This window comes from Lonchura striata, chromosome 3, assembly GCF_046129695.1.
Source record: "Lonchura striata isolate bLonStr1 chromosome 3, bLonStr1.mat, whole genome shotgun sequence".
Lineage (NCBI taxonomy): Eukaryota > Metazoa > Chordata > Aves > Passeriformes > Estrildidae > Lonchura > Lonchura striata.
In genome coordinates, this window is record NC_134605.1 from 55,540,659 (window position 1) to 55,556,253 (window position 15,595).

At 39.0% G+C, this 15,595-nt stretch overlaps 1 protein-coding gene across 1 annotated transcript in view; it reads left to right on the top strand.

The window, feature by feature from the left end:
- The window catches only part of CNKSR3 (CNKSR family member 3), a 56,923-nt gene that overhangs the window by 14,871 nt on the left and 26,457 nt on the right, over window positions 1–15,595 (top strand). The window contains exon 2 of the mRNA XM_077782163.1: window positions 12,019–12,182. Within this exon, the coding sequence (XP_077638289.1) occupies window positions 12,019–12,182 (164 nt within the window). The remainder of the gene's footprint in view (window positions 1–12,018; window positions 12,183–15,595) is intronic.

Here is a 15,595-nt window from a genome sequence, read left to right on the forward strand (position 1 = left end):
ACAAAGAGAATAGCTAAATGCATGGAAATAATGAACGGAAGGAGCACTGCTTTGAAGTGTCAGGTGAAAGATAACATAGGTGGAAATACAGGTGACTGTTCTACTGAGGTTACCTCTCTGTGAAGCAGGAACACTTCCTCTTTCAGACACCTTTGAATTTTTGACACCTTGAAGTTTCATCTTGTGATGGTGACATTGTAAACTGCATGTTACTGTGAATGCATTAACATTACAATTGACATTCCAAGATTCTATAAGGGAAAAAGCTCATTAATCTGTCCAGGAGTGTTCCTATGTCTGCTCTTGTGAAAATTGTTTGAATTTGGTTATGAATTACTTGATAGTAATAATGAAGTTTAGCAAACTGGAAAAGTACAATGGTAGGAAGCTGCCTTTTTGTAAGTTTAACTTCAGTGTATGCTGCTTGGAAAGCTGGATTAAGGATATGTGAGAGCTGGAGTGAAACCTGTCAAAGAACATACCCTTTTGTAAGGAGTTGAATGGTTTTTTTTTCAAATGGTTTTTTTGCAAGCAGTGCAGCCCTACATCCTATACCATACTGTGTTCCACATTGTTCTCTCTTTTATAGCTTTCATTGTCTTTTGTCCATTGCCCTATCAATTATTAAAGAGCTTTATATTCCTTTAAATCCGTTGTGCCAACTGGTGCCTTGTACAGCACCAGTAATGCCCCAAAGCTATGCCTAAACCTGTGCCTTGCATGGTGTAACTTGCTGCCAGGTGGTACACTAGTGTGCCGGGGATGAGGAATGTTGGTCCAGCCTGCTATTTGCAGTGTTTATCTGGTGCCTTGACATGCCTCCCAGAATGTGCTCAGATACAGCCAGAGCACATGATGAGACCTGCTCATCACCTGTAGTTTCCCTCCCTTTTGCTATGGGAAGGTTTTTTGGCAAGGGACAGGTGGTACATTGCAGGTGCAGGGGAGGTTGGATCAGGAGACCCCATCATGTTGGCTTCCAACTTTACCCGTTCTGTCATTCGGAGATGAGAAAGAAGGGCACCAGGGGTGTTGGAGAGAGGAGTGAGGCTAGACAATGAGAAGAATAAAACTAAAGAGGTGGTCTTCAGCCATACATCATGAATTACAGACTGAGTCCAAATTCCATAATTTCCACAGCTTCTAGAGTTTTTGCCTCTGGAGACTGAAACAATTTCCTATTCCTGTTATGGATTAAGCTGCAATATGTATTCCACTTGAACAATAAAACAAAATTAAATTGTTTCCCTTAAAAAAGAATATGGTTCTTGAAATCTTGTGAATGACTCCATAGCTAACATTAGAACTATTTTATGTTCAGTACTATTAACTTCTGTAAGCAGAATGGTAGTGTTTTAAAGACTTGTTTTGAGTAAAAATTCTTCTGTAAAGTGATATTAAAAAGAAACCACACAACAAATTCAGCATAGTTGTGTGAGCTGGAAAATTCTGGGAAATGTATTTCCTCTGTGGTTGCATTGATTTAGTGAAAACATCTGTATCTGGTAGTAGAAGCAGTGAGATTTCTTTTGGGCTTCTCTTTGGAGCTGTTAATGGGTGTGAGGAAATGCATGTCTCTGAGTGGGGTCTGCAGGCAGTCTAGTGAGGAGTGTGTGTGGGGTCTCACAAAACACAAGTCGGGTCTCAGAGGAGCTCTCTCCTGGTCGTAGTTGTGCCATTTTCTGCTCTCTGTCCCCCACACCGTGCATCTTTCTGCCCTTGTGTTTTGCAGTAACTCCACAGCAGAGATGGCAGTCTGGGTTGTGTCCTCCTATGTGTTTTTCCAATTTGCAGCCCATTATACTGGCTGAAGCTGCTGCTGAGCTTTTAAAGTCCTATTGCATAGTTGAGGCACAGGCATCATGGCTTGCCTTCTGCTTGTGAGATGTTGGTGTTACACGGCTGAGAAAAGTCTCTCTGGTAGTGTGGAGAAGCTCTATCTCAATTTTTTTTTGGTAAAAGTGAGTTGGCAGTAATCAACTGTACATCTCTTAGTGCTATCTGGGTTCCAGTGGATCTCTTGAGGTCGTGTTGTCCTCCTGCATGAGGCCTCCACACTAAGAGAGTGAGTCAGAGTGCTGGACCAGCCTGAAGCTGACATGGCAATTGTTCCTGTTGTCACCTAGCTGCAGAAGGGACAAGTGCTGTGGTGTGCCCATGGGTGCTTTGTTTCTGCAGCAGTCATCCTGTGTGCCCTGTACAGGAGGGAACACATGGTGTGATTCCCTATAAAGTCAGGCACTGTGTGGAGAGAGGGACAAAGACCTTTTTGTAGATTTTTCTCAATTGCAGCTTTCAATGGCCAGATACCACTGTGCTTTCAGTCTTGCTAAAGCACTACTGTGCCTAGGCAAAGCTTTATTTGCATCAATGAAGCAAAGTAATTTTTTGGTGAACAGATCTACTGGGACTATAGAAGTTGCAAACTCCTGTTTGAGTACAATTTAAAATGCTTTGACCAGCATGTCTTAAAGTGTACTTAGTGTGGAAAAAAAGCCTTAGTGGGCTGAGAAAAATGAATACCAGAATCATCTGGTTTTCTCCACTTTTTGCTTTTGATTTTACCACTTTTTTTTCTGCTGGAGAAAGACTTACTGTTTTTTTGAGTTGTTAGGAAACAACTTGTGGGTATCCAAGAGGAGTGTGGTTTTCAAACCCAGGGTGGTACAGATTCCAACATTGAAACTTCGGAGAAAGTTTCATTGTCAGAGTTTTAGCAAGGTACATGAGGATGATATGTTGTGTCACTAGCAGTCCATAGGACATATTAATATATTGTGATGTATGTGGAGCAGTTCTACACTCAGTTCGTGAGTGAACTTGATAAAGCTGCTGTATGCTGGTGTAATAAAGTAACTGACTTCTGGTGATGCCCTGTTTAAGCAACATCTTTTGTTTAGTCATCATATCAGTTGCAAACTGCTTAAGAAGAGAATTCTTTAACGTGCAGGAAGAAGCTTACAGTATTTTAAGTCGTGTTGTATCTCTCTCAGTACAGGTATTTGGTTATCTTTCTTGGCTCACATAATGTATGCAACTGTAAAGTCACACTGAGTGATTATCCTTCTACTGTGCTAAAAGCTCTATATTTGCTGACACTGTCAGTCATGTCTTCACCAGAAAAATAATTTTATTAGGTTGTGAAAAACATGAGATTTGTTTCACTGGGCATGATGGCTATCAAAAGTTTGCATTAATTAGTTCAAGAACAATCTTTTTTCATTTAAAACTCCCTTATTTTTTGTTAAAATGTGCATTTTTTTCTGCCATTGCAGTAGTCTACTATAATATGCTGTGCCAGTCTCTGGGTTTAAAGTAATTTTTTTGGAGGGGTATAAATTGGTTGCTAGATGTAATGGTAAATAATTAGGGTGAGAAAGAATAGCAAGATCTGGGTCATGCTGGCTGAAGTGCTTGTGTGTCAGTTGGGAGCCATTCTAGACCCATGTAAATGCCACTGTTTTAAATGCAACCAACAGACAAATAGGCATACCTCTGCCTGTATTAGTATATTGGGGAAAAAAAAGATGTTTTCTTGTTTCAGTTTGGAGTTTATAGTAGTTCTTAAATGATACTGGAGAGACAAATAAAAGGGCATACTGCCATTGTATTTGGTTCATATTGCCTTGCTTGTGCTGCACCCAGCAGATTGTAAGTGGCATCTTGCCACAAGTAGGATATTGTTTTTACTGTGTAGTCGGGGAGGATATTGTCAGAAGTGTCCCTGAAGACATCCTGTGGCTTTAGTTAGGAAGCTATTTGGGCTTGTCTGCCTAAAGCAGGTGTGTTCTCTGTTTTAATGATGTGTTTGCATGCATTTACTGAGTGTTGGCTTTTATTGCATGTTCTGTTGAAACTAAGAGTGCCAGGTCTGTCTGCACAGAACATATGGATATGCTCTGCTTCCGTCTCATTCGTGTAGTGTGCCAAATAAAATCTGTTAAAGCATGGAAAGATTGATTTTGCAAAACATAGCTGGTCAGTGAGTGATGCAGTTGATTCTTAAAAGAGAAAACCAAAGTGTGAGTGCTTTTGTGTGAAGCTACTGCATCACATGGACCTTAATCCCTGATAAATACAGAGCATACACCAAGGTCAGCAGGAAAAAATAGTTTGCATTGTCTCTCTTCTGTTTTCATCCTCTTCTTTCTCTGGTCAGGAGTCCTTTTTCTGGGATTAGTAGAGTTACAGCTGAAATACTGGCAGCAAGATATCATGCTGCTGGGTGTTTGAGTATAAACCTCTGTTTATGCCTTCTGTTCTTTCTTGGAAACCCATTTTTTCCCAGGATGAGTATTTGGGGTAGGATTGTGGAGTCTGACTGCCGGGGCTGGGTGGTAGCTCCTCAAAACGGGGTGTTTCATCTCTTCCCTGTCTCTCCCAGGTGAGTGAAAATTTCACCTCAGAAGCCAAATGATATTTAGTTGAGTAATAAATGATTATTATGGTTATGTTTTCCCTCTTCTTTTTTTTACATACATGACATGCTATCACAACTCAGTTTTCTGTAACATTACATTTCAATTTTGCCTTTAATTTGAAGTCTTAAAGCTGTGTCATAATAAGAACCTCCCTATGGAAAAGGTTAGAAATAACTTTCTCTTTCTCTACCCCAATTTTTTTTCATGAATTATCTGAAAAGGAGCTATTAAAAAGAAGGAAAACTCAAGTTTGCTTTGAGTTTTGGTTGAAATTTTGGAATTAAATACTATTAACTTATCAACTATTACAAAACTGCCTTTATCACTGTTTATTGTACACTACCATTTTTCCATGTCAAATCTCTTTCTGGAGTTCTGAGGCAAGTTCACTCATTGTCAGCCAAAGGTACAATTTATAAATTAATTCACTCTAGCAATCTTCTATTTGATGTTAATATCTCAAGCTGGATTACTAAACCCATGAGAGCAGCTGTGTAATTCATGTGATTCACTGTGATCTATTTCCTAGTATTACTATAGTCAATTTTTGGCTGTATTTTTTTAAACCGGTGTGTAAAAGCTTTTGTTCTATCTTTGCCTTAAATTGATATTACAATTCAATATTAGTGTATAGCTTCTTCTTCTTCCCCTCTGCCCGCCCAACTCCAATTACTCTATACAGAGTTTTGCCTTTCTGGGAAAATCTTATGTCACTCTTACAGAAAATAATAAAAATAAGAGTAGCTTTTAGAAGTGAAGAGAGACAGTTTTCTTCAGTCTTAGAATAGGAGCTCACCCTTGCTGTGAGGATGGTGAGGCACTGGAACAAGATGCCCAGAGATTTTGTGGGTGCTCCATCTCTGGAAATGTTCAGTGCCAGGTTGGATAAGACTTTGAGCCACTGGCCTAGTGGAAGGTGTCCCTGCCCATACTGGAAGGGTAGAGGGAGGGGTGTGGAAATAGATGATCTTTAAGGTCCCTTCCAACCCAAACAATTCTATGGTTCTAAAATTAATTAAAAGGGAAGCTGCCATCTACATTTTGGTGCTGCATATGGCACAGCTGTGATAGCCCTGTGTTCTGTACTGCCTAGCTGTGTCCTGTCCAGAATGTTTACCAAAAAGGGGTAAATTAAGCATCTAAGAGGAAAGATGACACACTGTATTTCCTGTTGTAGGCTTCCTCAAGCCTTAAACCATCTCTGTTTGAGTCTGTCTAGGTCAGACTTGACTTCTGTGGTACTTTCTTTCATGCACCTCTTCACCTTTTCCAGAATCTGTGTATGGATGTTGGGCATTCATTGCATTACTGCTGTGTGAAAAATCACTCCTTTATGACTTGCTTGGATCTGTTATGTGCTTGCTTCACTCTCTGATTCCTGTTTTGGAAGAGATGATGAGCAATCTGTGTTCTTTCTGGCCACTTCTGGCTTTATAGGCCTTTTTCATACACTTTTCCCCAAAGTATTTACTTCTGTAAAACTTACTCTGTGTCTGCTTAGATTCCTGAAAATATTTTTTTTTGTTGAAAATTTGAGTTAATTTTTCTGGCTTTTGTAGAGAAGTCCTGCCTTATAAAACTTCTAGAGTATCGGAAGGGTCAGCAAGCTCTTTTGACTCTTCCTGAACATACTTTATGACTGTGAAGTGCTAAAGCTTAGAGCTGTCCTCAGATTTACTGTCTGGACCAAGGTAATAGACACTGCCAGAATGGTTGCAATCAATGGCTTTGTAGGGAGCACTGATAAAAAGTGTAGCATAACACTGTCAGTCTGAGATTGTATCTATAATGAGCAACTAAAGGTTAAACATAGTCTGTGTTTCCCTTCTAGTCAGGATAGTTTACAACCCAAATTTACCCATGAGTTCTTTTATTACAAGGCATAGCTTTCAGTTTTGTGTTAAAAAAAAAAAATAAAGCTAAGGGATTTATGGTTGCAATGAATGGATTTATTTTGAGGTAACGTGAATGCATGAGTATGGAGCCTGTTTTTCCAGGCTAAATATATTAGTTGAAAATACTGAAAATAGAAACATGTTGCAAAAGCCTTTCTGTGCAACTGTCAGTCCGGGGGGATTACAGAGCGGACAGAAAAGCACTCTAGGCTGAAGGCTTCACCATTTCCCTCTGTCCTGCTGTGACCTTAATGAGAGAGCTGCCCTTTGCATCCCAGCTGGCAGCAGAGCCCTGCAATTTGTCTGGTACTATCCCTGCGTGATGGGGGAGACTGACAAGAAACTTCTGCACCATTCTGGCTGCCCTTGGCAATGCCTGTGCTCAGGAAAGCTGTACCCAGTGCCTGGTGAGGTAGCACGTTGTGCCTGCTTCATGAGGATGCAGCTGCCCAGACAAAACCATAGAAGAGTTGCTTACAATTTGACTACATGAGGAGAGCTTAATAAACAATCTGGTTAGGCAAGAGACATTTTTCCATGGTGCTAATAAGAAGCTCTTGCTCTTTGATTCTGTGTTGTTTTGTTTTTTAAGTGATTGATAACTTCAGATGATGGCAGTGTTATGACTAATAATAAAATTACATGAGAGTAAGAAGTGGAATGAGGAAGTTTTTTCACATATGTACTAGACAATAATACAAAGATCTCTTGAAGGCATTTTCTTGGAAAACTAAGACCTTTGAGCTCTTTTCTGGCCTGTAAACGTGACTAGTGTTAGTTGATAACTAAACTTTTGTTTTGGAAACTTTTGGAAAGATTAACATGAAAACATTGATGATAGCTAACAATCAGGCATGTGGATCCTAGGAAGTCAGTTCTTACCTAGGATCAAATTATTAGTGAAATAAGTTTCTACTGACTGGTCTAGATTTAATTTTTTAATCCTCCTTTTAAAGAACCATGAATTCCTCTGTTGAAGTCATCCCTGGTTCTATTTGTGATACTGCAAGAGGAGAATGGCATCTGTGATGTTACTGTGTAAAAACTTCCCACTGTATTATATACTAAAGAAAACCATGTATTTATTTTCTTCTCCTTGAATTTTCTTATTTCTTTTCACCACCCTGTATCTGTTCTACTGAGCTGCTTCAGCTTTCAGCTGCCTTGCAGACCCTTTTCCCTTGTTTTCATTTGCCTTCTCAGGTGCTGGTTCATCTACTTATTTTCTCTTTCTAGTATTCATTTGCTGCCTTGATTCCCTCCTGCTTTATCTTTGATTAATTTCTTCCAGTCCTGGAAATAGAGGAAATGATGAGAGGAAGCTATCACAGTAACTGTTATAAAATGATGTGGAATGTAAATGACAGTGTAATGGCACATACCGTGGGTTATGCCAGAGATTCTCATGCAACTGATTATCTTTCAAGGCTTGGGAGGGATGAAGTTGATGTGTGCAGGGAATCTTTAGATACTAAAAGTGTCAGCTATATAGGCCCTGAAAAGGAGACCAGAATAAGCAATGATCCCCATATTCCTGCTAGGTGAAGGAAAAGGTTTGTACTTGTGTGTTCTTCCACTGTTGCTTGTGCTCCTCCCGCTTCCTGGTGTCAACTTTTGGCATTTTATGAGCTGTCCTGAGAATCTTTTCAAGTTCTTAAATGTATGGAAAGTAATCCCTGTCACATCCCACCTTCCTCCCCTTCCTCAGTCCCTTGCCCTGCCTATCTCCTCTTCTTGCTCTCCGCCCCCTCCGCCTATCTCCTCTTCTTGCTCTCCGCCCCCTCCGCCCTGCTGTGGGAGTGTATAGACTCTGTTGACTGTGGTATCACAAGAAAAGAGAATGAGGGAAGAAAAAAGAGGTAGTAAATCACCTGTGCCTGTAATGGATTAGCTAATTGTTGCTGTATGGTAGGTAAATTGTTTAGTAGTGTCCAACGCAGCAGTTGAGCAAAAAGCGTGAAACTGCTTAATGACTGCTCACAAAACACTCCTCTCTAGGTTTTGGGGAGTCAGGTATGCTCGAAGGCTGAGTCTCTCTGCTATAGAAATGTTAATTCTCTCTGAATAGAAAACCCATTGTTATGGCTTGGACCCAAGCCTCACCCTCAACTCCCTCCAAGTTGTTTCTTTCTTCCCCTCAATTCTTATACAAAATAACTTTCTTAATTGGGGAAACAGACTGAGATTGGTATCAGTGCAAATTCTTAAGTGTAAGCTCTGTCCTAATGTTTTTGCATGAATGCAAGGTATTGAATGTCTTGAGGGGTGCTTTGCCTGGTGGTTATTTTAGACAGAAAAGTCTAGACAGTTCTTAGGATCTATTGCACACCTCTACACCTGCCAAAATTTGGGAGGGAGTTTTGTTCAAATTACACTGCTGTTCATCAGAAAGGTTTTCACAACATGGGTAGTACTAAATTAGTCTGTTTCTCTCACTCTCCCTCCCCCAAAAAATCTCTGCTACTAGTGCTCTAAAACTAGAACAATCTGCAATTACTATTTTTATTTGTACCTTTCCTAATTATCTAACAATTGATAAATAGAAAGAACATTCTTTTGTGCATGGTTTTGTTGTATGTGTAATAATGTAAAGATTTCACACATGTGATTGAGACAAATGCTTTTTAAACACACTTTGAGCCGAAAATGAATAGATTTGCTTTGAGAAAGGCTCTTCAGTGGATAAAGGAGATATAGATAACTTTTTTCAATGTCAGTCTTAATTGTATTTTTCCAGAAATACGGAAAACTGCTTTCTTGCTTGAACCTGCTAATATTACGCTGTTGAAAATGACTTGGCATGTAAGAAAGTATCTAAGAGTAATGTAAGAAATCATCTAAGTAATATTGACTTGCTTTTTATTGTTTTTAGTTCATCTAAGTTCTTCAGCAATGTCCAGCATTGCAATTGGCAATACCAAATCTCCATGAGGCTCTGAAGTTCATGGAGAAAATATGTGGAAAGACTATAGATGTATGGAAGAAGGGAAAAATGAACAGCTCATTTAGACTACTAGTGACATTTGGATGCTGATTTTAAAACTTTGCTTAAATATTATTAAAATTTATTGGATTGAGTTATGAGTCCTTCTTCCTCACTTCTCCCTTCCCTCTTGGACCTGTGGTTTGCACATGGTGTGTTTGATTTGCATGTGATTAGAGATTTCATTCTTGTCATGGAAAATTAAACTATAGGCTATAACATGTGGTTGGAATCTCAATTAAAATGTTTAATATTTTCCTCTAGGTTTCTTAGTAAAAATGATAACAATGTTCCTAATGCTGGTAAGGTCATCTTAAACTAACTTCCAATACATAAGTTCGTGGGTCTGTCTTCACTTCCTGCTTTGCACAGTTTTGTTCATTAGATCTTAAATATGAGTCTAATTGAGCAGCTGTGCCACTATGTTGGCTATTTTGAGTCAACATTTATACGATTTTGTATTATCATCTTATTTTAAAAAATACAGTCCTACAGTGTAGTTATAAAAGTACTGTTTTTAAGGGCTCTTGATTAAAAATTTTTTTTAAAGTAGCCCTTCAGATTTTTAGTAGACCTTCAAGAATGGGCAAGTATGAATTAAAAAAAGCACAGGCAAATGAAGATCCACACTTGTATTTCTTGGGGAGGATATGTTTTAGCATAGAATGAAGTTCTACGTTTTAGCATAAAATGAAGTTCTAGAAAAGACAGTAGTCAAAAAGCAAACTGCATAAAAAACCTTAAAAAATAAAACCTTGACTTCATGTTGAATGAAGTGTTTTATTTTAGGTGTTTGTGTAGTTTGTAATGGAAACTATGGGCTTACAAGAGCAAATGATGGGAAACAGTGGTATGTGAGGCAGCAATAAAAATTGGGAATGCCAAATATGTGCACTGTATGTCAGCCGTGGTTGTGAATTTGTTTGAAAAAATAAATTGTTAAACAATGACGGCCAGTTATTTTTTTTTACTATTTTTCCTGGGAAAAGAGTTTGTATAGCCTAAGGGGGAATTTGGTGCCTGTGGGAAAGAAACCAGTGGGCTCAATTTTCAAAATTTGTGCAGCTTTGCCAAGATATACGAGAAGAAGCAAGAGTGCACCCTGAACAACCGTAGCCCTGGGAGCCTCTGCTAGTCTTGTATGCTGGTTTTTCCATTCATAATTACGCTTAAAAATCAGGCTGCATGCACTGGTAGCTCTGCATGGGGAGGAGTCGAGCTTGTTCAGCCAGATGTTGATTGACTCTAATAATTAAGCCTGCCCGAGTCGTGTAAAGGGGTGTCTGTCCTCAGTAACTTGGAAAGGCGAGTGGTGTGTGTTTGGTCAGCCTTTGGGAGCTGTGTGCAGGCACTTGGGGAAGCTTGCACGTGAATATGCTTCATGTGACTCCTCAAACCCCCTTCATGATTTGAGTCAAGTGTTTTCTTGGTGGTAGAGTGTGCTGGGAGGGTTGTTTTCCACGAGTGGAGCCGAGTGCTGGCTTTTTGGCTCTCATTTCATTGTAGTTCAGGATGCTGTTCGTGTTTTTCATCTGCTGCGTTTGATATCCTGTCCATCTCCATGGTTTCCTTTTGAACCAGAGCTGTGCATAAACATCCTTTATTCAAGTACAAGTTCAACCTTTTTTTACAAAGGAATGGTGAAACAATGTAGCTGTAGTGGATGATGCAAAGAAGACGTCAAATGTGTTACCTGAATTTTTGCTCATGTCAACTGTTTGCAATGAGTGTGGTGTATTCCTACAAAACAGACCTAATTGGGTCTGTTCCTTTTGCTCTAGCCAAAATATTGAAGGGGAACGGAGTTACAGGAGCACGGAAGCATTTTAAAAATAACACATCCATCCAAATTTCCCCCCAGATTGTTGCTGCTCACAGGCTCTTAAACAACAGAGGAAATAAGAATACACAAGGAAACAGGATTAACACATGAAGCTTAGAGTAAAATAAGATGAAAACCAGAAACATTTTCTGTAATCTCTTGGGAAAACCTACTGTACAGAACAGGGTCATAGAATCACTGTTCAAAATGAGGATTTGGGGGATATTGCTGGGACAAAAACGGTTTAAAAATACTTATAGTTAGAAAAAATAATTAGATTTCTTACTTTTGTGTGTTGATCCTCAGAAAGGGGAAGCAATGGCTGCTTCAGGAAGCTGCAGGCTCTTATAAATCAAGGTAGTAATGAGACTTGAGCCAAACGTTCTTTTGATGCCTTTGTGTTTTATTTTTTTGGTCATTTTCCTTTCATCATATGATGCTTTTGTTTCCTTGCTTGTTTAATAGGCTTTGGGCAAGATCTTTGTTCTTGCCTTGCCCTGTTTTTTTTTTTTGGTTTTGTTTGTTTGTTTGTTTTTGACAGTTATTTTTATTGTTGCTATGGATGCCCCACAGGGTTTGGGTTACCCTGATGTGTATTTCCCTGGGTCACTTTGCCTATGCAACAGACACATTTTTACTGGCTGAGCTTGATCCACAAGGAGCAGACAGGTTGTGCATTGACTTAGGTGACCTGAAGATCCCCATAACATATGTGCTCTATTTCTATGCTCCTGTGACACAACCTCAGTTACACTGCAAGTTTCCTTCATAATTTTACATTGTATATTATATGAACTTAAAATTTCTGCCTTTTGCAAGGTCTTTTTTTTTAAACTTTTTTGGGGGGGTTTGTTTATTTGTTTCTGATGTGCCCTTGTCTCTTTTGTGTTTTGGTAGGCCTGGATGATTGCCTGCAGCAATATGTCCATAAATTTGAACGGGAGAAGATAAATGGTGAACAGCTGTTACAGATTTCTCACCAGGACCTTGAAGATTTGGGTATCTCACGGATTGGACACCAGGAATTGGTTCTAGAGGCTGTGGATCTCCTGTGTGCACTGGTTAGTCACGATGTGAACAGATATGCAAAGAATTTCTTAAAGGGCTTTTTTTGGGTGAATAACCAAAGCAAGATTGATAAAACCACAGTATCTTTGTCTCTTGTTTTCCATTACACATCATGATAAAAGAAAAAAGTATGTATTTGTTTAATTAGTGCAAATTTTATATTAATAGTTCTCTGACTTTTTCCTGATAAGAGGCAACTTCAATTCATTTGGTTGCACTTCCAAAGGAAGAAATTGTCTGAGTGACGTTGTTAGATCTTGTGGCTCCTGTTAGTGAACAGTTTGTCTTAGAAGAGAGAAGACAGACACACTGTTGAAATGACAGGTGCTAGAAGTTCCTCACATCAGTTGAAATGGGTTTAGGGTAATTCTGTAGCAAACCTAGGAAGTGAAGAAAAATTGATTCTTGAGATGAGGGATGTTTAACCACCTTAATTACAGCCTAGCTGAACTCTTAATTGGATTCAGAACTTATGCTGTTTTTTTGTCCTACTCCTGATATATAACTGCAGATACTTTGAAAACAAACATACTCTGAAAAGCATAAATATATTTTGGATTGTTTTACTTGTGCAGGTTTTATTTAAAAGCCATAGTTTGGTCACAGCCTTGAAGGACTGTTTGATATAGTGCAGTGTAATGAGCACCAGAGGTATATATAATTACATCAGGGAGCAGGGTGGGAAAGCCTGCCTGATGATTCTTTGGCCAGCGCTGGCCTGTCTTCCCTACATTAGGCAAGGCTTGGAGCAGTGAGCATATGCCTCTTAAAATGGAGAATCTTTATTGCCTGTGTGATAATGTGCTTTAACATTTTGGATCCTTTGCTGCAAAGAGGTGCTACAGGGAATGTTCCTACTCCACAACCTGGAGCAAATTGTACTGAAAGATGCATATTTAATGAAATCTCTTCAAATGATCTAAAATGTTTCTCAGAAAGTTACTCTTATACTTGAAAGACATTTTATTTCCTTTAGGTATTTGATCTACCAAAAAATTTTAACATTAACTTGAAAACCTAATAGAGGAATTTAGCTGGACTGAAAAGCAATTCATGGTGTGGGAAGGAACTTGTTGGGCAAGTGCAGGGGTCTGGTGAGCTAGTAAATGTAGTGTGGGTTGTGTATGGTCCTGACTGAAGTCATCTATGTGGTAGTCCCCAAAGGCACTTTTTATTCTCTTAAAAATATTAGAATGAAGTGAACAAAGCTGGACAACTGCCAGAACCTAAAGCTGTGTTTTATCTCTTACAATTTCCTTCTCATTTCCTTTGTAGACAAAAGTTTTGACCTCAGACCCATTTCTGGAAATTCTCTGTGAAATGCAGCTCAAGTTAATGCATTAAACAGATATTGCATATTACAGCTGAAATGTGCTTGTTCCCTTTTTAAGAGGTGCAGGAAGAATTCCTGTGTTTGCAGTATGCCCTTTGTCACCTTCTTGATGCCTGTTCCCTTGATTTTTTGAAACTGCATAGAATCACCACTGATTTTGTTTCCAAGGGGATACTAAATGCTAGTGGCAACTAATTTTTTTGAAAGTGGGAATGTTTATTGTTTTGTAGATGTTTTGTATATATGCTGATACTTCCCCAAATTTTGGGGCCTTGTAAGCAAATGAATTATTTTTAATTTTTTTTTTGTTCCCCCTTTTTTGACCCCACTGCCATCCCCACTGTAAGCTGTCAGCTCACACTGTGGGAATGTGGCATTGGCTGGACCAGCTTGACGTCACTCTTTGAAAGGTTGTCATTCCTGGTGGAGGAAGGCTGAGAGGGAGTTTTGGTGGTTTCCCAGTCCTGAAATTCTCAAGAAGATTTTCCCTTCTTACCTAGTTTGCTTTGGCAGTTTCCCAGCTGAGTTTCCTTCAGATCAGTGCTTTGGCTCCCTCACACCACAGGAACACATGTGGTTCTAAAGACAGTGAGCAAGCTCTCTTTGGAGCCCCTTTCTCCTGCAGTATCTCTTTTCAAGCTTTCACCATAGAGACCTTTGTTCCAGCCTCAGTAGATCAATCACTAAACAGAGTGTGAACATAGTCCTTGCCTTGAGAAAGGATACCAAATGCACCTGATTTTTTAATTGTAGTTTTTTTAGGGGTTGAGTACTATTTGGCAGCACTGAGCTAAAAATATGTCTGGAAGTTTCTGGTGTGAAAAAGAAAGTAATGCTTCTTTCTCTACTGCTTTGGTGATGAAGCAGTGTTCCCTCATGTCTTGAAGCAGTGGCTGCATATGCAGCATCTTGAAGAGTCAACAGGAGAGTATAGACTGGGATTTCTCTTGCTCTTGAGCTGATCTAATAGAGTTTTCTGAATAGGTGTTGAAGACTTATGTGAGGAATTTAGAGGCTGTATCAAAGGACCTGAATTCCCCCTGAAGAGGGGGAAAAATATCATCAACTTGAGTATTTCAACGTTTTATTGACTGTAGTGCTTGGTGTATGTGGGGGAAAGGGATGGAAGAAAGCTCATGTTTCTTTGTTGATTGAAGTATTTGGGGGAGGGGGGAGCAAACACAAGTAACTTGGCTTTTCAAACCACAAAAGCAGGGACAGAAAACAAGCTTTTGAGGGTTTAATGAATATAAAACAATGCAAGCAAGAAACTATGCAAATATTTTCACTTTTAATGTGTTCTTTGGATTTGATTTCTGAATATTTGCCTACACTCTGATGGGAGAGTTTGGAAACAAAAACGCAGTGGATTTTTCTTGAGGTTAGAATAAAGAGATACTAATTATATGCGATTAAAAAGACACCCCAAACCCTGAAAAAAAAACATAAATTAAAAAAGGACATAGTTGTGCCTTTGATAATTTAACTGGTGGTAATGTTCTGTAGAATAACAAAATATAACATCATAACATGAAAAAAAATGCATATATGAAGACTTACCCTTTAGATCCTAATCATTGTCAAAGGATATCTATGCATTACCATGTAAGAGTTTATATTTTTTAGAGGCTTCAAATTTTGTGTTGTTTATTAGGAAATTACTAGTCCAGAGGATTCTTTAGAATGCATTTTGGTTAAAAGGAAAAGAACAAGCATGAGTGACTGTGACAGTACCTTGTGTTATTTCAAATGTTTATATAGCCTGCAGTGAGTTGGGTCAGCATCTGAGCAAGTATTTGAACTGGTTTTAATTATTTTTTTTTCCCAGAGCAGGTTTTCAGTTCAATCAGCCAGTATGTCCAACTCATCACATTGCAGCATGTGAACATGGCTGTGAAAGGGAAGAGCATACTGTCCCTGGGCAGTAGCAGAACTCTTGTCAGTCCAGTTCAGCTCTGGCACAACTGTTCTGCTCTTTTGACTTCAGTTAAACAACTTTGTGGTTTTGCTGGCTTTCTTTCTTTTTTTTTTCTTTTTTTTTTTTTTTTGGCTGCCTGACCTTGAGCCATTATT